The sequence below is a fragment of the Oryzias latipes genome, chromosome 22 (genome assembly GCF_053564925.1).
Source record: "Oryzias latipes strain Hd-rR chromosome 22, Olatipes_Hd-rR_3.1".
NCBI lineage: Eukaryota > Metazoa > Chordata > Actinopteri > Beloniformes > Adrianichthyidae > Oryzias > Oryzias latipes.
This window is the reverse complement of record NC_136258.1, coordinates 7,673,068-7,696,100: the sequence shown is the minus strand read 5'-3', so window position 1 is coordinate 7,696,100 and position 23,033 is coordinate 7,673,068. Positions and strand designations below refer to the sequence as shown.

General features: G+C 43.0%; 1 protein-coding gene across 4 annotated transcripts in view; it reads right to left on the bottom strand.

Annotated features, from left to right (window-relative positions):
• slc4a11 (solute carrier family 4 member 11) overlaps positions 1 to 23,033 on the bottom strand; it is a 184,482-nt gene that overhangs the window by 108,601 nt on the left and 52,848 nt on the right. For 2 of the 4 annotated variants that reach the window (XM_011490712.4, XM_011490714.4), the window contains exons 4-8: positions 17,307 to 17,350; positions 13,212 to 13,440; positions 7,702 to 7,734; positions 1,682 to 1,763; positions 567 to 690 (exon numbers count right to left, since the gene is read on the bottom strand). In XM_011490712.4, coding sequence (XP_011489014.2) covers positions 567 to 690; positions 1,682 to 1,763; positions 7,702 to 7,734; positions 13,212 to 13,440; positions 17,307 to 17,350 — 512 coding nt within the window. The remainder of the gene's footprint in view (positions 1 to 566; positions 691 to 1,681; positions 1,764 to 7,701; positions 7,735 to 13,211; positions 13,441 to 17,306; positions 17,351 to 23,033) is intronic. The other 2 variants (XM_011490713.4, XM_078940803.1) reach the window with 1 other exon arrangement.

Sequence of the window (23,033 nt, the reverse complement as noted above, 5' to 3'; positions counted from 1 at the left end):
ATTTTTTTAAAGAAAGCCCAAATAGATTTTGTAAAACAACAACATCCAAAACAAAAAAGGGAAGGATGGCTGCATCTTCATCCTGTCCAGAGCGTTCCTTTTCAAAGCCAAAATGACTGACAGGTGACTGGTGGATACGCCATTGCCCTCACAGCAAAGACTGAGCCCTAAGAATACAATTTCTGCAGTTCCCAGTGGACCTGCGGCCTTAAAAACGCTAAAACAGCTACACCTAAGCTTAGCAAATACGCCAAAACAGTGGGAGGAACCTCTAAAGGACAGGGCTGCAAAATGCAAAAGTTCAGAAAACAATCCATTTCAGATTCACAAGCTCAGGATTGGATTCAGTGTTTTTACATTTTCTTCAAAAATCTATTTCGGTTGATGTTCAACTGCGACACACCTTACAAAGAGCAATAAATCAGATTTAAGAAGAAACATTTGCCTGAATTCCACGCTTTAAAAATAAAAAATGTGAGGGGGAAAAAGGGAGCACAGAGTTAACCCCACAAAGGGACAGTAATGAAATGTGAACCAATACCGTGAACTCTGAAGGCAGAAATTACCATTTTGGATGGGGCCAAAATCAGGATGACATAACGGACTTCGCAGCAGTTCTCCCCCCAGTTCTGCGGTCTCTCCAGGCGGGAGATGCAGACGTGACGCCGCTGGAGATGCTTCACGTTGCAGCTGAAGCAGAGAGGAGAAAGGAGGCGGTTTTCAAAAATGTCAGCGAGCGCCTCGCCTCACCAGCAATGCCCTTCATTTCCATACATTAACCTCTCTCTGCAGCAACAGTTACACTGCATCCAAATGTGCCGGCTGGGCTCATGTTTCCTCCAGCACAATCGCACACACAAATCAGAATGAGCTAATAGTGTGTATCTGTAGTCACAAATATACCCATGGGCTTCCCTGTCTATGACCTCATAGACATACTAACCTGCAGGTGACGGGCTTAGACTCATTAAAAAGCATAAGAAAATGCTTGACTCTATGGACTGTACAAGACCGTGTTTCGTGGTTTCAGGGTAAAATAATAAAAACAGGAAATAATATTAGAAGACCTTTTTCTATTCTTGTCTCTATGAAAATAAGAAAAATAAAATTAAGTTCAGGAGACCCAAGCAGGCTGCCTCCCCAACGCCGCAGCTGCTCCCCTCCAGTCAGCCTCCTGGGGTCGGCGTGGCTCCTCCTACCAGCTGATTGGGTCACAGAACACGCCGCATGTCCAAAGATAAGCCCCTGATTGGTAGATGCGATGCAGCAAGTTTGTCAAAGTTCAGATATTTGAACTCTGGCATGCCCAAATCACGCTGATGCCTGACTGCTGCGCCCGTCACTCAAGTCACTGCGTCACAGACTCTACAGCTAGACCATTGAGTCAGTTTGGCATGAACACCGTCAAATGAGGCAAAACACACACAGTCGAAAGGCTCTTCTTGTGGTATGTAGTACATGTTTTTAGTTTGTTTGCTATGAATGACGTTTAAAGTTAGATTCTTTTCATGAGCTGATGACTTGAAGTTTCCCAAAACGAACTAATCGGTGGCCGCCATGTAAATTGTTTTTCCTTGTGTCAAACTTCCAAACAGTGACAAAGAGGACTCATCTGGACTCATAAAGTGGAATTCACGAGGACAGAAGAAGAAAAAGAAGCAGAAAACCCCGTTTGACTTACAGGATGCAGAGCCAGGACTGCTGGTACTGGATCCCAGTGGCTGTGGCTGTCACCCCCTGAATGGTCTCTGACAGCAGGTGAACTGTAGGTCAGAGGACAAACACAAGTTAGCACCCAGCTAGATTCCCACAGAAACGCTGCAGCATCCCATAATGACAGCTGGCTTTTACTGTTTGGGACAGCCATGCTCAGACATGTGTGTTTCCACACTAATGCGTTTCAGTAATTTGTTTCTAAAAATAAAAACCCGTCTGTGGTCCCTTTGTCAAGCCAAAGGACGGCAGTCGGAGTGGAAATGCAGCTCCTTATCCGCGGTGCCAAGCTTCCCAATATGATGTCTGCATCAGACATGTCTAATGAGCCTGCCTTCTGCTTTGGACGGTGATGCCAGGCTGCACTCAGTGTAAATACCAAACCAGCACAGACTAATAAGGCTGTCCATCCCCCCCTAGAAGGCAGCCGAACGCATGTCCGCAGATTTCAAAACACATTTCAGCACGCCGGCATGTTTACGGACTACAAATCATTAAACGCAGACAACGAAGGGGAGCGCCGGAGCCGCATCGTTTCCTACTAATAAGAGGAATTTCCCCTCCGACTGAGAGGAGGAATTAGTGTGCACTGAGGGAGGTTCTTCAGCCTCATGAAAATTCAGCTTTCTTTGTCATCAGCTGGGAGAAAATGACAGGGTGGAAATGTTTTGTATGGTAAGTAGAAGGGCCGATCATGTCCGCATCATCCAGATTTTTTCCCTGCCAGGGACTTCTTCCTCTCGTGTGTCTTTGTCTTCCTCTCCATCACTCGTCTTTTCTCTTTCCCTCTGCCATGCCGTCTCATCAATAAGGTATCTTTCATTCATGCCAGAAAATGATGGGCGTCACCATGACAACAGTATCACAGTGCTGAAGGAGTGAGCCGGGAAAAGGAGAATGGGAGGGGGAGGCAACAGAAAGAGAGGAAAAACAGAGTGGAAGCATGTTAATAAAAAGTAAAAAAAAAGGGGTTGAACACAAGAGTGTAAAGAAGAGGAAAGGAAAGCAGGCATCAAGGAGGAAGAGAAATCAAAATAACAGAAGGTGGGGGGACAGCGGAGAGAAAGGAAAACATAAGCAGAGACAATTTTAAAAGCAGGTCAAGAAAAGACAGATGATTTTAAAAAAAAGACAATCAAAAAGGCAGCAAGTTTGAAAAAGGAAACACAGATGCCAGTAGTGGAGGAAAGACAAATGGAGGAGATGGAGCAAGATTCAATTCAATTAATGCCAGTAAGCCTGACAGCCACGTAATAATCAGAAACCATCCAATTTCTCAATGACGTCAAGGATGAGAGGAAGAGAAAGAGACAGACAGAGAAACAGGACAAAAGGAGGGTGGAAAGATAAAGTGAAGAGACTGAGGTTACACAAGAGCTGAGGAAAAACATGGAATTTGCCTCACAAGGTCATTCCCCCCAACCCCAACAGGTAGAGAAAAGCACATCTGCATATTAACAGGTTTTTAGGTGAAAAATGAATGCAAATTTAAACCTAAGTCAAGCAAAACGACTGGATTTTTGGCTACAGACATGTGTGTCATACATTTAATAGGACATTTTAGAAGAAATTGTGTTTTCTGATTGGTTTTTAGCTGTAAATGTATAGAAAGGCTTCATTTTCCTTGACGTGCTGGATGAGGAGTCAGCTGTTGCATGACTTTGCCTGTCCCGGACGAGGACACCGATCACCTCAGCTGCAGGCACACGCTGAGCGATGACAAGTGTTAGACGCCGCATGAGCTTAAATACATCAGGCCCCGCAGCTAGTCCTAATCAGGCCGAAGAAAGCCGCGCTTCGGCCTTTTTTTAGTAGCAACATTTGAGTCCAGGCGTCAAGCCCGGGCAAGGTTGGTTTGCCTTTCTCCAGCAGTGCCGTCCATCTTTATATTCTCAACCCGCATGGTTTCGAGTACCCAGAACGTTGAGTGTAATCAGCTGCTTTCAACACCTCCGACTCCATAAGTGACACAAGTTCCCGATGGGTTGTACGAGTCATATAAGGGTCACATTTACGGTGGGGACCAGGGTCAGGCTTCACATCGTGGTTTTTTTCTGAAGCTCCAATTGGCGGCACCTCTTAAGGTGTGACACTGAATTTTTCAAAAGAAGAGCTTGTTCCAACAACAAAACAAGTCAAGACCCGATGAAGAGCCAGGCGTTATGAACGTCCTTGTCTGTGGATTGAAGGAGAGGGAGTTTAAAAAACACCAAATGGCTCTTAAGCGCTGCAGTGACGGCTGCTCGCCTCCTCCTCACGGGGACGGGTCAAATGCGGAGAAGACATTTCACACTCTCAGGTGTGTGATAACCTGTGGCACTTTAACGTCAGCGTGCCAGCAGTGAAAAATCCAAACTCAGAGTTTATTCTTGGACTTTCTCTGAGAACCGCCGAGGCTCACGTCAGGCATACCTGTCGATGGAGCCCCTTTGCTTCACGGTTTAAGGGTTTGGCCAAAGTGATGGAGGGGCTGTGGTTCCTCTGCTCAGGTGTTGTGTGATTCTTGGTCGGTGTGTATTAACTGTGCAGCAGGAAAAAGCTGAATGTTAGCCAGTGTGGAAGATGTGTTTAGGTGAACCCACCGCACTGAAAGTGTTTTTTTTGGTGTTTTTGTCACATTTTTTTCTCACGATGGAGGACATGGATAAATACAATTAAGCGTGTTTCTTTATTCAAATGGTTACAAATCAGGAGCAGATGAAAAGTTGCAGCTGGAAAAAGCCTGGATCTGTGACATGAAAACCAACAAGCTCCCTGCTCCTCTCCATTCTGATCATCCACCTGCAGACAAATAGATCCATGTACGTCTTTTTTTCCTCGTCTGAGATGGAATCTGGATCTAGACTGTACACTTTTCTTGAACCGGTAATGTTAGGTTGGGGGGGTGATGGGGCTGTACGCTAGTGGGAGAGTGTCAATAAATAGATGTTGGGTGGAGAGGGCGCTTTCTGATGAACTCCTGCCGCTCTGCAGAAAGTATGTATTGGAAAGCAACACAGGTTTTTTTTTTTTATATTGGCTAAACTGGCTTCACTGGGAACACTTTGAAAAGAGTGGGACTATAAAGGGTAGATCAGTGTTGTTTTCAGTAAGAACAGGACAGGCCACGACATCCGTGGGCTGGAGGGTTGACCCGTATGGGTGCTGTGGGTTTTTGGGTTGTGGAGGGTCGTAGAGAAGAGCGGCTGCACCTTAAGGAATCTCATGAAAATAAAACGTGTGATTGTTGCGTGTGGTAAGTGTGACATGCTTATCAGGCTCACGCACTTAAGTCGGTAGTAAAATGTGCGCACTGGCTTCTAACTGACTGTGCACAAATGCTGCAGGCCGGCAGAATGACCACACAAACTACACTCTGACTGTCTAATTCAGTCAGACTGCGCACAGGGGGCGCTTGAACAGCACTAACGAGCTCCTTGAACAGTGTGCAAGTTTCGGGAAATGCAGAAATTAAAAAAATCCTTGCCTGCCTCTCACCCTTCCATACGGTATAAGGGATGCCCGGCCCGTGCCTATAGAAAAAAGGTGCACTATGTGGGCTCACAGAGCAGTCTACGATCTTCCAAATTTGTTTGCAGGTGTTAAACAGGTTTGCCCCTGTTTATCCGCAGACAGCCCGCATCCACCCGTGAGGGCAGATGTGATTAAGGAGGAAGCTTCATGTGTTTTAGCTCATTGATTTTTGCAGCAGGAATAAAACATTTCCACACAAGTATTTAGATTTTGAGTTGATTTCATGACCCACATGCTTATAAACTGATAGACGGCAGATCGCAGCCATCCCGATGCAGTGCTGTATAATTCTACAGCACCATGAACTCTCACAAAGAAAAGCTTTAATCCACATTGATTGCACCTTTCCATGTGCTGTGCTTTGACTGAAAAGAAAATATTTCTAAAGACTGGAGGAACCGGGAGAGTCTGCGTTTGAAAGTGAAGTCAGATTGAACCTCCCTCACACTACATTTCCTTGGAATACATCAGAACATAAATACACTTTGTTTTAAGCCTAAAACTATATGGTAAATGTTAATGACCATGTGAAGGATGCAGAGATATCCAGATTTCCACTTGACGTGTACATACATTCACTGACACGGAAGAAAATGCCGTTCTGTGAGGCGTCGAACCGGATACTAATTAGGACGCGCCCGTTCAATACTTGTCATCCTAGAAAGGATTTCTGCACGATTTCGTCAGCTGCAAACTTTGCTGTTTCCACACAAAAAAAGAAATATCACATATGTTCACAAGAAGCATATCAAATATGACAAACTTCAATAGGAAATGATGGAAAAAAAAAAAAAAGCGAGCAAAAGCCAGGCCGGATGGCTGGATAGCCCCCTTTGATCTGTCTGTACTCCTGTTGGATGCTTTAACTGTATAATCCACACGCTGTGGTTGGAGGGGAGACAACAGAATTTCCCTAAATCATGAGGTGCATTTGCACTCACACACAAGACACAAATCGATGAACAGACCAAAAGAGAGAGGAGAATTCAAATGCAGAAGGACTGTTTGGTTTTTTTCTGACAGGTTGTAAAAAAGGAGGATTTGCACTGAGGAGAGTTCCTCCATCACACCTAGAGGTGTTGTCGGTGAAGGCTGCACAGCCTGTGCTGCATGAAGGATGGAGCGCGGACTCAGCCTGTTGGTAAACACGTGCACACACGCATGAACACACACACACACAAGCAGAGAAATGATTGGTTTCCTGTGAAGTGCGGAGGGGACACTCGAGGAGGACATGATTAAAGCACGGGAGCGCTCCAGACACAAGTGGCCGATGAAACACTTATTATAGAAATCCATCATAGCCAATCACCATGCAGCACACGAATGCTATGATGTCACATGACAATGAGAGCGCCACCAGGACAGGGTCGGCAGGGTAATGCATCCTATTTTGGTGAAATACTAATACTTCTGGGGCTATTAACTTAAAAGATGCACTCCAATGAAAATTGTGTTTTTGGTGATATCTGATGATGGAGGAGACATATAAAGAGAATTAAGCTGGGGCGGTGTTGCTCCAGACCAACAGTCACGCCCACAACTCAGAGGCAAACTTCAAATCTACTCCTGCTGCTCTGCAGAAACTATGTCCAAGAAAACGACACAGTTTTCTTTTTTTTTACTAAAATCATTATAATCATAATTAAAAGATCACTGGGAACCTTAGATCAGAAGCTGATCAGAGTGGGGCTTTAAGCTACTGGAAAAATCTGGATGTTTAACTGAGAAGCCTTATTTGAAGACAGTAAGTAGAGAACAATTTGTTTGTTTATTGCCAAAGACAATTTAATAACTAAAATACAATAAAATCTTTCTATCTTAGTTTGATGCCATGTACTGATTTTTAGTTGAACTTTTGACAAGAATGAGATAAGAATCCTTGAAAGGATCTTTAGTAAAATATTCTCCATATGTGCCCCACAGCCTCACTCAGATCACGCCATGGCGGCGTTGGTCGGATACACGGTAAATCCCAATTCCCTCCATGGCTCCAAATACGTACTCTTTTTCTGATTTTTTAAGAAGGTTTATGACATAAGAAAATCATTTTAAAATTCAATTACAAAAGCAGGAACTGCCCCAAACCAAATGCATCTTTAGGGTTCCCTGGTTGATTAATAAAATACATAATTAGGCAGAAAGAATATTTTAGACTGAATTGATAAAATTTTGAGAATAATTCCTCAAAGGTTTGATGCTTATTATTGTTCTAATGAACAAACGTGTGGAGACGGTAAAAACAGTATTACCTTTGCTCCAAAAAGAGTTGGGACAGCCCTAAAAGGGTGAGGGGGCAGAAGTGGGATTCACACGTGTGACACCCATGCAGGTTTTACCCCATAGATCGACCCGGTCCAGAGGGTGCAAAGACACCAAAATGGCTTTCTGATGGTGACTGGTACAGAAGCACACCACTGATCGCAGCCTCACTCGGGATGATGGGGACAGTTTCATCCAGGTAGCACCACTTACCGTCATCAAAGAAAACGAAACTTTGAGAATTGTCTGCATGTTGAGAAGGGGGGGGGAGAAAAACCAGGAGAAAGAGAGGGTCAGTTCACTCACATGTCTGGATCAAGACCAGCAGTTTCTGAGGTTCTGCTATCAGGAAACTGAGACACACATTCTGCTCAGGAGACGCACACGCAGAGAATATCTGCAGACAAGAAGCTTCATTTCCTGCTCTCCTTTGCCTCACGCATATTAAACATCATTTTCCAGAAAAAAGTGTCTCATCTTTGTTGGCCACACGATGATCTTATCCTGATCACGGTCACAGGCTATTACCGAAAATAGGATTTTTATCAGTTTGCATTTAGCCTGTCCAGAAAAAAAAAACAAGATGTCAATGAAAAGAATGTTAGGATGTTAGGCCATCAGTTGGTCTGGAAAAGAGCAGAAAGTTACGGTTTGACAAACAGGTCAAGACAATAGATGACTAAGATAAATTCATCACTTCTTCATTTAGGTTGTGTCAAATTTGCTGAAAAGCTGACCCTAATAAAGGTCTGAATATTATTTTATTATTATTTTATTTTATTATATTGTTATATTTAACATCCTATACCTTAGTAAAAGTATACAGACCCTTTAGCAAAACATTGGAATATCATGGAAAAGTGTTTTCATTTCCATAATTCCTTTCAAAACATGAAGCTTTCGTAGAAAATAGATTCAGGGTCCAGGTCCTGATGAAAGATGAAATCTGCATCTCCATCCAGATCCTCAGCAGAAGGAATCCTGAAGTCCTCTAGAACTTTCTGCTAGACCGTTGCAGTGGTTTTGGACTGAAGACAGCAGAGTTTACCAACACCAGCTGGACCCTGGAGTCCAGATCCTGACTGACTGTGGAGATTTCACTCTGGACCTCCAGCAGCTCGGGTTCTGGTCCTCACCAGTCTTCCTCCAAACTCTTGATTCCCAAATGAAAGGAACCCTTTTTTGGAAAGGAACCCTTTCCTTTCATCAGAACCAGGACGTTGGACCTCTGGCCAACAGTGCTTCTTCTCCTTGGTCCAGTTGAGACATTTCCCCCGTTGGTCCAGAATCAGAAGTGGTTTGACCTGAGGAACCCGACAGTTGGATCCCTACTCCTGAATGTGGTTTTTGAAGCTGTTCCTCATTCCACTCCTCCTGGAGGTCTGCAGGTTCTTGAATCGTTTTGATGATCCGCTGAAGTCCTCAGTCGTCTCTGTTGCTGCTGCATCTTCTCCGGACACATTTTGTCCTTCCATCAGACCTTCTGTTGATCTGTTCGGACACGGCGCTCCGTGAACAGCCTCCTTAGCTACGAAGTTTAGTGGCTTCCCCAGACGATGGAGGGGTCAGTGATGGTCATCTGGATAGATTTCAGGTCTGAAGTTTTTCCCATTTTCAACCAGACTGAACCAATTTAATGACATCTGCGGAACCTGTGCTTTGAGTTCAGTAGATAATAAGTTGGTGAAACTCAGTTTAAAACTTTCATGTCCTGAAAACTCTGTGCAGAGTTCTCCACACTAATCTGATCTTTTTAAAATCCAGTATTTATGGGTTTTGTAAGCTTGAACCTAAATTTATGTGAAAACAAACAGCTAAGGTTAAACCTTTTCAGCATCGTGAGTCAGTATGAAGGTGCAGACAGATGCGGGCAGACATGTTTCCTGCGTGTACAGGACATTAGTGAAGCTTTAGATGGCCACCCTCCAGCCTGATGCAGAACAGAGTTTCACGGTCACACGTAAAAAGTCAGAATTCAAGGACAGAGTGTGCAGTAGATATCAGTTTCAGCTTTAAGATTGGACATCCAAACCAGCCCTGTTGGTAGCTGAGCTGTGAAATAGTCACTAATCACAGGAAAAATGTGTTTTTTAAAACCCTGTATTGAAATATATGAATGTATGACTTCAGCTCTAATTTGTACAACAGAGAGACGTTTGCTGTTTGACGTTGGTTTAATCAAAAAACAAGATATTCTGTTCTGCACATAAAAGTTCAGATTTTAATATATAATATTAATGATTTAATTTCTCAAATTTGTGAGAACAGAATGAAAAGACAAATAAATCTTTAAAATGCTTTTTTTGTTAAAGAAATAAATAATAGTCCCACCTCCAAAATGTGATGTTTAACTCATGAAAAAAAATAAAAAGATTATTTATCAGGCAACAGCAAGAAAACAAAAACATGGCAAGACTGTGCAAAATGAGTCCAAATCCATTCGGATCGATCCAAAGATGGCAGCAATTTAGGTGGAAGTGATGGTGATCAGCACGAGGCGCTGAGCAGTGCAGACGTTTACATGGTCATGGAGGCAAAGACAGAAACATCATTATGGAAACATCATTATTCAGAGCACCGGCAGTCTCTGGCAGCTGTGCTGGGGCTGGCCTGTCACCTCCAGCATCTGCATCATTTCTCACCGTAAACACGGAGGTTAAGGATGCTGTTCCTACCACTTAGATGCCGTGTTAGGGAAACATGTCGCAACAGTGTTATCGATGCTTTGCATCATCAGCACCACTGGACAACATTCCTCTGCACCAAATCCCAAGATCCAAGTGATCCAAAAAACTCCAAAAACCCGCTCTGTTCCAGTTGGGCTAATTATCTCTGTGGGCTTTCATCTTTTTGGTTTCTTTAACTCTCACGTCTTTCTCAGTTCCTATAATCTCTCCCTGTTCTTGAATCTCACAGCTGTAGAGTATTACACTCCAAATGAGGCGGCCAGCTGTAAAACCCCGCCATGGCACACTCTGAATATAGATACGGCGGATATGCTGATAACCGACTCGGGTGTGATGTGAATGTATTCCCTCAGGAAGGGCCTTTCTTCCTCGCCCAGAGATACTTCTTGGGCTCAGCACTGACAAAAGAGTCTCACGTGTGAATTTGTGGATCCTATCGGCGCGATGGGAATCCGGAGCGTGACTGAGGGGAACACATGAAAACGGGACGCAGCGCAGCGCAGAGGGACTTCAAAATGAGAAAAGTGTTCTTGTTTAATAATGAATAAAAACCAAATTAAATTCAGGAAAAGTAGAACTCACAGACTGCAGGCTGCACATTTTCCATGTGGGCACATGTGAATCTGACTTCAGAACAAGAAATTAGCCTAATCTATCACTGTCTACTTCTTTCTGCCCATCTATCTTTGTAGATGAATGACTGCAGTGTCACCTTCTCTTAATGAAAGTACACAATGGCGACTTCAGAATGGTGGACGTTCCACTAATAAAACTCAAAAGAGCTGTTTGGAACCCAGAATTTTTTAAAAAGCATCCATTGGGTTTCCAGCACCAGCAGGTGCTGCTAACGTGCCGTGCCTGCAGATCAATACACCCGGCTTCAGCTAAAGGTTAAAACATCGGCACTGCGCTGAAGCGTCTCTGTGGACCGCAGAGGATTCACGGCCTCTGGTGTGGCGGGTCCGCTGCTCGTCTCGTTCGGTCCAAGTGCCAACGTGCTGCAGCCCAGCGCCACACCTGTACCTGCTTCAGCAAGTCCCCTTTTTTGACAGCACCAACACCAGTCAGCTGGGCTCAACTCTTTTTAACACGGACAACAAGCCTCTGTTCTCTAAGCATGTGACATGTCGATCACAGCACATCCGTCTCATGGGCCAGGAAAGAACAAAAACAGGAATAATAAACAAAAAAAACAAATTGATCATCCACAATAAATAAAGGGTAAACCCCCTAATGAGGCGTGAACGGAGAACTTCCCCTTCATGTAACGTCCTTTCTCTTCAGTGAAGATGGCAGCCTTGCAAACACGCACAGCAACAGACACAGTCAATCCTGTTTGACTGTGCGAGAGGGAGCAGTGGAGCTGCCTCCACAGTGGGAGAGCCTCACAGATGCATCAGAACAGCTCGCTGAGTGATCGATGACAGAAGTCAATTATCACCTTGTGCAAGGCGAGCGTCACACGCCAGCCGAATCCAACTACCCATCAACAACCGCAGACGCGGGAGCTTCCAGACAGGAAAACACCGGATACGTTACAGGCAGCGGCTCCTCCACTGTCGCCACCATCACAAGCTCCTAAAGTGTTAAAAAAACTGCACTGCAGTACATTTTCAGCTGCTTCCGTCTATGTGGGCAACACTTTTCCAACAGCAATAACAAAATAAAATGTATTCTCCAAATCCTTTGTGACACTGCCTCAAAGCAAAGCAGCATTTCATTTGCCAAACAATTACTTTAGTGAATGTGCTGTGCACAGTTTGCAGCAGAAAGCAGGGCTCCAGCTTTGGCTCTACATGGTGATGATGTAAGAGGGTGCATTTCTCCTTCTCTAATGGGCTGAGGAGAGTCGCCTGAACCACAAGGCTTTGCTTTTCAGGGAACTGAACCTCTGCTGCTGGGACTCCACTAATGTGACGGTGATCTGGAAGCCCACAAATGAGGAGAACCGCTGGCACATTTCACACAGGACTTTATGCCAGAGGAACAAAAAAGCTACGAAACGATAAGGAAAATACTTTTAATCCACTCAAATACAAACGCCTCAGTGTTTCTGCAGGCTGGAAAGACAGCTCTAAAGGCTAAAAAAACACACCAGGAATAGGTTTAGTTTTGAACTTTCTTTTACTGACAAGACAAAGCTTTTCCTTCTGTAAAGGGTTCAAATGATGAAGCGTTGAAAAGATTCCAATTCATAACCTGCCCCTCTGGCTCCTCCCTATTGCTCCAATTGTAGGGGCATTTGAAGCGGCAATGGTGTGTCCGAACTTCTTAAGGAGAAGCCTCAGGAACTTATGGCTGAATATCCTTCAGCCGGTGGGGTGATCTTATGACGTGGACAAGAAACGCATTTCTTCCCGTGGGTGTGCTCTGAAGCACAAAGTGTTTACATTTAAAGGGCCCTTATCATGCAAAATCAACTTTTCTGAGTTTTAGGTGTATTTTAATATTCATTCCTTACAAATAACAACCCCAAAATGCTAGAGAAAAAGCCGGTAGTAATCAGAACATAAGATAAAGTTCTCATCATTTCAATAAATCCTGAAATGTTTGTGACCGTATTTCACCACAAAATAAATCTGTTAGCCATCACCGTTCTGTCTGTGATGGAATAAACGCCGGTCTCCAATAGACGCCCGTCTCTAGTTAACACCGGGCCATAAACGGTATATAAATCTTGACTAAAATCAATGTCAGATTCATGAATTATTGGTTTTCTTTTAAATAAATACTGGATGTTTTTAAATAAAAATATTGCTTTCACTTAATTGTTTTTACAATAATTTAGAAAAATATAAAATTAAAGTTTCCATTTTGATTAGATCATTTTATGTGTTTCATAACAACAAAAAACAGATCATGAACACGTGAATCAAAATCCAATATATTTTGTTTTTTATGTACTTTATGTACTAGACTTGACTCCAAATGAAAATGTCTCAGTATCAATGAAACCCGTTCTGTCAGGCTGGAGCTGTTGTGACAACACCAGCGTGTTTTCCTGCATGCACGCACGCACACAGGCTGCCGGCTTACCGTTGACCTCCTGAGCTCCTGCGTCTGTGAAAAGCAGGCTCATCACCTCCTCAAAGTTGCAGCTGGGCTCATACGCATGGCCGTCCTGACCCACGTGGTGCAGCATCCTCTTGAGGACGTCGTCCAGGGAGGCGGCCGTCTCGTCCAACAGGATACTGGCCTTTGCCAGGAAGCCGTCCAAGTCCCGCAGAGCGCGGACCTCCTCCTCAAAGTTCATCAGCTTCACATACTGCGGGAGAGATTGAACGCTTTCAAGTTTGAAAGAGCTTTTAAGCGTCCCTTCTAAATCTGTGTGCAGCCTTGATCAGCAGCCGTAAGATCGTCTATTTTCATGCAGACGTGTCAGAAGCAAAACAACCAGACGGAGCATTTCTGACATGCAACTTCAGAAAGAGAACTGGGAAAGAAGCACTTTATAGAAAAAGCAGTCCACATTTATGAGGGCAGAGTACTACAGAAAGAATGAAAGAGCACTGCAGGGAAGAACCAAAAAGAAGACGAGGAAGACAAAAATGTGAAGACAACTAGATGCAGAAAATCACAGTGAACAAAGTCTGTCTCACTTATTTAAAAAGCTGTAAAAAAAACCTTTTCTTTTTCTTTTTTTTAGCACAAATGTATCAGTGACTGGACAGTGGAGGTCTAAAACTCCTGTTGCTAAAGCATCTTCAGAATATAATGAAATCTTGCTCGAGTTTTGTCTCTAACTTCATTTTACATTCAAGTTAAATCAAACAAGAAAAGAACTCATTTCATTTTGGAGTGAAACTCCAAATCTTCAGATGTTAGTGTCAGCAGTCACAGCTCCGTCTCCCCCTCTGGTCACCAGCGGGGGCCGTCCCCAGAGTTCTACTTACACTACAGCTCCCAGCAACCCCAGCGCACACTTCCTGGATGCCGAACACCTGCCTGCCTGCCTTACTGAGCGTTATATTTGGAGCTGATCTTCTGTTTCTGACTCTGTTTGCCTGCCGCCTGCCTCGACTCTCGCCTGGATCCTGACTACCCCGTCTATCCTCTGATCTCATACCTGTTATCGACTCCTGCCTGCCTGACCCTGATTTAGCTTTGTGGGCTTTTAGCTGAGCTAATAAACCTGAGGCATTATTTCCCACAGAAATACTCCCTCTCATTTTTAGTTTACAAGGTAAAATGCTGAGTGTGGAGTTCCATTATTTCACAACATTCCTCACCAAAACAGACATTATAGTATTTGGCTATTAATGTTTGATAATAAACACAATGGATGGGGAGGAGTGAATGGGATCATGTAAAACGGTTTCTAAAAACAACTTGAACAGACGAAGAACAAAATAAAACTCCTGTCAGGAGCTTCGCCTAACATCCTCAGATGTTTCAAACTATTATACCCTACGGCTTACACACAAGCACAGGAGGTGAGTGACTTGATGTACACCCATAAGTGGACAGTCTGGCCGATATTTCAGAATAGAACATCTTTTCAATCTAAAAAGTGAAAGTTTCACTTTTCAATCTCAAAGAAACAGTCAAATTTACTCCTGGAAGGTGGGATGAATTCATGAATAAATCAATGGTAATACACTCCTTCTGCTGCTCCACGTCGTCTATTTCTGACCGGATTTCTTTTGCAAATGAAAATAAAGGTTAAGCTGGTTTCAGGCAGGAGTTGCTCTCAGTATGCTGAGCGTGTCACAATCAAGAAGACCTACTGTTTAACATGTCTGCCTGGAAAAAACCTGCATAAACAGGACTGTTCTGCTGCCGGCTGGTTTGTCACGGAAAAAAGTCCATTAAGATGACAAAATACTGATGCGGCAAATGGTGAAAACACAGAAAGAACTTCACACTACAGCTTCATTAAAACAGGCAATAGATTCAAAACCAATCCTCTACCCGCCAAACTGCTTTACTAGGTCGACACATTTCCAAGATAAAAGTTCTGAACACGTGTGACTGAAGAAAAGAATTCCTCCAGTGATCGACCAGCTTATGGGCACTCTCCGTGGTGCTGACGACAGAGTGAGTGATAAATCTGGGGCTGTATGCACAGATTTGTGTAGAATCCTCTCAAATACCTCTTTTCTTAGCATAAAACGTCCCCAGCTAGGAGTTCTACACTAAAATTTTCTCAGATTAATTCTGTATAAGGAAAATATATAGAAAAAAACCTTTATCTTTGTCAAGAGTCATAGCTGACCTGATTAAAGTTGAAGCATTTTAAAATCTGGAATCAGTCGATAAAATAATAGAATGACAGCAACACTTGTAATTTCAAAAACAATCTCATAAAATACAAATTTGCTTTTTTTTTTTTTCAAATAAAGAGGACAAAGCAGATCAGTTTTAACAGTTTAAATGATTGCAGTACAGCATTACTGAAATCTTCTGATAGTGCAAAACCCAACTTTGGATTGTTTCTGCAGGATCTGATTAGTTCATTAATAATGAGATGTGGATATATTTATTCTTTCCTCCATTATGGCTGCTTGAAGTTGGAAATGCGTCTTTTACTTAAAACTGTTTTCACGTAATGAGCTTTTTATTTTTTTAGGGAAGAACATTCCTATCTTTACTTCAAATAGTTTGATCTGCAATAAAAAGAAAAAAATATATTTTCTTTTTACCGGGATAACAAAATGTTTGGGCTCAGCCTACAAATAAAAGGCCGGTGAATCAGAACATGACAGCCCGGAGAAGTTTCAGGTGAAAGTCACCTGCTGATGGCTGCCCGCGCTGCCCCCCCATCAGGGCAATAACCTCTTGTTCTGGCTCGGTTTCTATGGCGACTTCTTTCGTTAAAGGCCAGGTGAGTACACTACATTAAAGTTCTCACTTCACATTGTGCACACACTTTGAGATGTTTTCTTTTCAGACATAACCCAAACAAAACACACTTTTGTTTGGTTTAAATATAAAATGTATTAAAACATATTTTAAGCTTTATTTCAGTTTACTTTCATTAATTTAATGCCTGGTGCTTTTTGGGTTACGAGTGCTGAGGGGACCATTGCTGCTGCTGCCATCAAGTCAGGCATGACACAAGAAAGCACGCCAGTCAGCAGAGGCCTTCTAATCAGCAGGCAGCTAACTGGACAGATCCATGAAGGGGAGAAGAACCTCTTGTTGTTTTGAATATCACTTTACTTTAAATTCTATTTGATGTTCATTCGTTTCATTGTATCTGTATGATCATTTACCTTAGAATGGACATTCATTTTGGTTGTTTGCTGCCCTTCGTATTTCTTAGTCTTTTTGAGTTCCCCCTTTTTTGTCTAGTTGGTCTGATCTGCCACCATACATGTTCCCTCATGTTTCCAATTAGTTGAGTCCATTTACATAAGTTTGTTTGTCTGTCTAGCTGCTTCATTTGTCCTCCACTGTTAAATTTAAAGCTTCGGCTATTTTTTCTACTGCGATCTCTTTTCAAGGGCCCATTTTGTCCATCCAGATGTTTCTTGCAGATACATTTTTATCCAAAGGGTTTTTAATCATAACAGAAAAACATATCTCATCAAAACAGAAAACATTCTTTTGGAATAATTAAATCAAAAAGCTGTTCTTTGTTTTCAGGTTTTGAACAGATGCGTGTAAACCGAGGATGATCTCTGTTAAGGCAAATCAAATATTTTCAACACTTATTGCAAGCAGTAAGCTGTGAAAAATAAAAAAAACCTGCACCTGCAAAGGTGGGAGGAGTGCTCACAAATCAGTATCCTGTTAGACAAACTCCCAAGCGTAGACTCCATCATCATCAAATTCTAAATGTTCCAACTCGTCCCAACCTGGAAAATCGAGTTGATATTTCTAATCTGCGGCGGAAAACTCTTTGGTTCAGGCCTGATCATGAATAATGTATTCTGTTGTAATCAGCAGAGGAAATCCCTGACATTTCAGCTCCAGCCTTGTGTTTTATTAATCATGCACTGGGTATAAATGGCTTCCACCCCTGTTTGTTTTTCTCGTGATTGAACTGCACACGTGCATCTGCAGAGCAGACGAATCAGAACAAGCAGCGTTGATGTTCGGCTGCACTCAATGGGAGCGCGTGGTGAGCTTCTCCAAGCAAGCAGATCCTCAACATTCCCTGTTCAGCACACGCATGTTGAGACTCACCCTTCTTGACGTGTTCAGCAACACACAGCCACAGTCATCAGCATCTGGAAGGAAGGAGAGGGCAACATTTTAGGACAGTAAATGAGGGTGGAAATAAAAAGAATAGAATTTCTGGTTCTTTCATAGTCTGCCAACTTGCTGAACATAAAGCAAACTCTTTAAAGAGTGGTCAATAAACGTTCATCATTTCATCCCTTTCTGCTCTTGCAGCTGCAGGTGTGAACGTCTGAGCACCTTCTTTGCCTCCTCCAGCTCTCTGTGAGGACACTGAGATGTTTGACCAGTGAAGACTCATAACCTCTGCTTTTGGTCTGCTCCAAACTCTCCTTATAAAGGAGACACTTCTCATGATTGTGGTTTCATCGTCTGTGACCGGTCAAAAGGTCATCAAAGCCACGGCTCGAGGAAAAAGCTAGCCATCTTTGTGGCCAGTGGTTTGGGCGTCCCGGGTGTGATGGGTCTGTAGAGATATTCCCAGCCTGCTCCCTGACCCTGGACCGGAACAGTTCCTGAATGGAGGGAAGATCTGAAGGTTCTCTCCAAACCAGACCGGGATGACCGCTGGTGAATGAATGTTTTCTGAAGATAATCAATCATTAATAACCACTGGATTTTGTAACTTGGAAAAGAATCTGTCTGGTCAGAACCGTATCACAAAAACTATGTAAAACTATCAAATGAATTAACTCAGTAGAGGTGGGATTCTGTAAGTTTGTTCCTTTTCAAGCAACAAATCAAGCTCTACCTGACTCTAGTTAATGATCAATGTTTTTAATTAAGCATACGTGATTTAAGTGTGTATTTGTTTTGTTTTATTTTCTGTCTTCTTTTTATTTATGCACTTCATTTCTATAATGAGTTTGATAAATCTGTGTACATTCTTTATTGCTTTAACTACAATGCTTGAAATCAATCAGTCAATCATTCAATAGATGTGGTCAGGACAGAGTGCATGATTCTTTTATTGTGACAAAGCAGTAACTCTACAGCTTAACTGTTAACTCAGCCGGATCCACACTAAAAAAACGTTAAACTGAACTTCCGAACATCCTTTAAAAACAGTTTTAAGCCCACTCTTGTCGGGTAATATCACGGGTGTTTGCTATCTTCAGAAGAGGTGTGCAAATCCAATCACTGTAATGCATTAGAACGCCTTTGGAACCAGCTGAACGTTTACTTCAACACAAACTTTGAACTCAAGCCCTCAGCGTTGACGACAAGTCGCCTTAAACTCCTCTGAAGCCCGATAAAAGCGACTTGAGGGACGCGTCTAAACGCTCTCACAGCTGATAAGGTTTTCATACACGCCTGTGGAGCTGAGGCCAGCGCTCGGATGAACTAGAAAGGTTTGGATTTTCTCTGTGTTAGAAAAAGGTGGTGGGGTGGGGGTGGGGTTGTGCAGGAGAAACCTTTTATGGGAGAAACAACACAGAGACAAATAGAGTGAGTCAGGTTTGACTGGAGTCCCTCAACCGGCAGACCGTCATTAGTCCGCTGATCCTCATAACCCAGTCCGCCTGCAGCTTTGCATAACACGCTTCCAGCTGTTTTCTGCAGGGAGGTTGTTTTTGGGTTACCATGGGCTTTCCTCCTCAGCTCCACGTGATGCTCTGAAGGCTCCGTGTGGAAATCAATGAGTGCACGCCCCCCCCCCTCCAGCAAAGCAGGAGCAAGAACCTCCCTTTTCACCCACCAGTAAGCCTCAGGAAAGCCCAAAGATTTCCGAATATCAATAATCCAGACACGGGTGAACACGTTTCAGTTCATGTCTGCAGTAAAGAACGCCGGTTTGATCACCACACCAAACACCTCGTCTAAAAACACTGCAGGCACAGACAGTACAGGGGTGGGGGGTTTGGTGATGAGGCTGGCTGGGGGCACGAGCCATGTGAAGTGGATTTTGTTCCCAATCAAAAGGCACAGCCTTTTCCTGAGGGTGGAGGGAGCTGCAGCGCTCACTGCCATGAGGAGATATTCACACGTTCATAGAATGTGATCGCCTCCTTCTAACACTGTCTGCATGTCTGAATGCACCGAGAGGCTGGGCGCCATCCAGGAGACGTCCAGGGTTTATAGATCAGAGCAGTGTCAGTCACAAGGACCCCCAAGCCTTATTTGATCGATGTGGCAGTGAAAGTGCTCAGTCACAAGTGTTGTGTAATCTCCGTGTGGAGTGTTGTCGTAGTCATTAAGGCCCACAGGCTGCTGAATGAGGACTGATGAATTACTGCGTGACACGAGCAAGTTAAGGGTGCTTAGCATGGGTCCTGGAAGGGGGGGGAGGGGTGCATCGACATGTTTGGAAGATGATTAGTACAGTCAGAGCCAGAAGATCATAAAGACTTTGGTTCTCCATGTCTAACACAACGCTGCGCTCGCATGAATATTCCAAGTTTAAACCCTGAGGATGAATCAAATGTGTGAAAGCAGCACAGCAGCTCTACTCATGGCGTCCACCTTCCAGCATCTTCTGCTCCATTAACGCTGCTCTTAAAAATCCGTCCAATGATCGTAGCTTCCAATGACAGAAGTCATTATGAATTTTTCACGCTCAAGGAAAAAAAAACGTAAAAAAGAACATTAAAAATGACCATTTTGAGGAGTTTAAAAAAGTCAATTGAATGACTTAGACCAGGTTGGGGGGGGGGGGGGGGGGGCAAACTACAGCCTCAGATATTTAATCTGGCCCACTAAACTGGAATAAATCATATTGATAATCAATATGAAGGTTTTTTTCCCTGTAATTTTGGTGTCTACCCAGAAATGGTGCACTACAAATAGTGTCCTTTGTCTGGGTGCAGAAAGATTTTTTCCATTTTTGTGGCGTTGGAAGAGTTGATCTTGTGTGTTTTCCGAGTTGGAAAATCATTTTTCCGATCATTCCAACACCACACGAATGCAGCATTTCTCTAAGTTTGCATTTTTTCCTGAAGGACGTGGACCCGTTAATGCAATTGGCACTAAAATGAGAACAAAACCAACAGTTTTAAAATAAAATCTCAACTTCAGGATTCACTGATGTCTCTCTAAAGACAGACACTGGAGGTCATTTTTCTTTGATCTGTGAAGAGTCAAGTGAAGAACAGAGGAATCTGTGTGGCCATGACTGATGAGCTGAGCTCCACCCCAAGTTGACTGAACCAGAGCAACATGATGGCGCAATCGCTTTTTGGACTTTAAAGACCCACTCTGATGAAAATTGAGCTTTTTCTTTTTTTTTAAATATATTCTCGCAGCATATTTTCTGATGATGGATGTCATATAGAAAGAAAATTCATGAGTAGACGATAAAAAGCTGAGCTTGTTTGTGATGAAGGAAATATTATATAATAATATAATGATATTAATCACTAATATCGCATATTGCAGGTTTTCCTCATATCGTGCAGCCTAGTTAGTAGGATGTGATGTTAGCTGAATCATTTATAGCACAAGTGACAAAGACAAAGGAAGTGAAAAGCTCACTCAGCTGAGGCCTTGCTTTCCATTCAGGTGCATAGAGTTAGTCTGTTAGTCCTGAAGCTGTAGCAGAAAAAAAGCTGGACTCCAATTAAGACACCAAAATTCCTTGAGTGGGGGCATCTCATGAGCCTGTTCTGCTCTCTCTGCTCCTGTGAACCAACCGTCTACATGAACCATTCTGAAACTCCATTTCTGATAAATTTGGGAACTTTGACAGAGCTTCTGTTCAGAAAAATGCAGTTAAACCTCAGAGGACGTTTAGAGACTGTATCTGTCCCGATGTCCAAGACACAACGGAGCTACAGACAAGCTGGAGACTTCTTAAGGAACTCTTAGGACACGCTGCTAACAAAGAGTTACAATAATCCAGTCTAGACGTAACAAACGCATGGATAAGTTTTTCAGCATCACTCTTGGAAAGTATATTTCTGATCTTAGCTATATTCCGCAGGTGAAAAAAGGCAGTTTTACACGCCTGAGATATGTGAGCCTTAAATGATAAATCCTGGTCAAATAAAACCCCAAGGTTTCTAACTGTGGAATTGGAGGCTATACTTATGCCATCCAGGGAGACTATCTGAGCAGACAGAGCATCTCTGAGGTTTTTAGGACCTAGTATAATGACCTCAGTTTCTTTTTGGGTTCAGGATGAGGTAATTAATTGTCATCCAGGTCTTGATGTCTCTGATGCAGGCGTTCAGTTTCTCTATATGGTCAGTTTCTTCAGGTTTAATGGATTAATACAACTACATAACAGTGAAAATTAATGCTGTGTTTCCTGATTATGTTTCCTAGGGGTAGCATATAAAGCATAAACAGGATCGGTCCTAAAACTGAGCCTTGTGGGAATCCGTAGCTAACTCGAGTGCAATGAGAGGACTGTTCATTTACATTAATAAACTGGTACCTGTCGGATAAAACCACTGGAGAGCAGATCCTCTCATCCCTATGTCCTGCTCTAGTCTATGGAGTGAAATACTGTGGTCGATAGTGTCAAAGGCTGCACTGAGGTCTAACAGGACCAGAATCGAAAGTAGTCCCTTTTCTGAGGCCAATAACAAGTCATTAGAGACTCTAACTAGTGCAGTTTCTGTACTATGGTGAGGTCTAAAACCTGAATGAAAATCTTCAAATTGGCTATTGTCCTGTAGGTGGCAGTAAAGCTGCCTAACTACAACTCTTTCTAGGATTTTAGAAATAAAGGGGAGGTTTGATATTGGCCTATAGTTGGCCAAGTTGATAGGATCTAAACTGAGCTTTTTCAGAAGAGGTTTAACGACTGCTTATTTAAAAGACTGTGGCACGTAACCCGTTTCCAGAGAGGCATTTATCATTGTTAATATGGGATCATTAATTAGGGGGAAAGTTTCTTTAAAAAGTCTAGTGGGAATTGGGTCTAACAGACAAGTTGAGGATTTGGAGGACGTAATAATTGATGTTATTTCCGCTTGATCCACAGCAGTGAAGCAGTCTAATGTTACAGAGGTTTCTATGGATGCCTCCATTTCTACCGCTTCAGCCTGTTCTGGGCTGATAATAGGAATAACTTGATTTAACTTATGTCTAATATTTGAGATTTTACTATCGAAAAATGTAAGAAAATCATCAGAGCTGAGAGAAACAGGAACATGTGGTTCTACTGAGCTCTGACTGCGAGTTAATTTAGCTATAGTGCTAAAAAGAAATCTTGGGTTGTTTCCATTCTCTGATATTAAGGTTGAATAGTACTGGCTTCTAGCTCTACGCAGAGCTTTTTTATAATTTAAAAGGGCTATGTTTTCAGGAATTCAGAGACTGCTCTGAACCGGAGCGGCGCCATTGTCTTTCCAACTTACGGGTTTCTCGTTTAAGAGAACGAGTTTCAGCGTTAAACCAAGGTGCTACTCGGTTTTGTCTAAAGAACTTAGGATTCAGGGGGGCAACAACATCGAGTGTACTCCTGAGGGCTTGTAAGGCATCATTAACAAAGTGGTCATTTATACTAGGACTGATACTATGGGAACTGGACTCAGAGTATTTTCTCAGAATATCACTAAGTACTGGCTGAACTGTGAGTTTAAACTCAGACACAGAACGGTCAGTTAAGGTTCTTCTAAGCTGTTTCTTATTCACTGGTGCAGAAGGATGTTCCAGTGTAAGCTGGAAGGTAATCAGAAAGTGATCAGAAATGATGGGGTTAAGAGGAAGGACACTCAGCTGGCTGATCTCTATACCATGGGTTAGAACAAGATCCAGGGTGTGCTTATGACAGTGAGTGGGTTCATT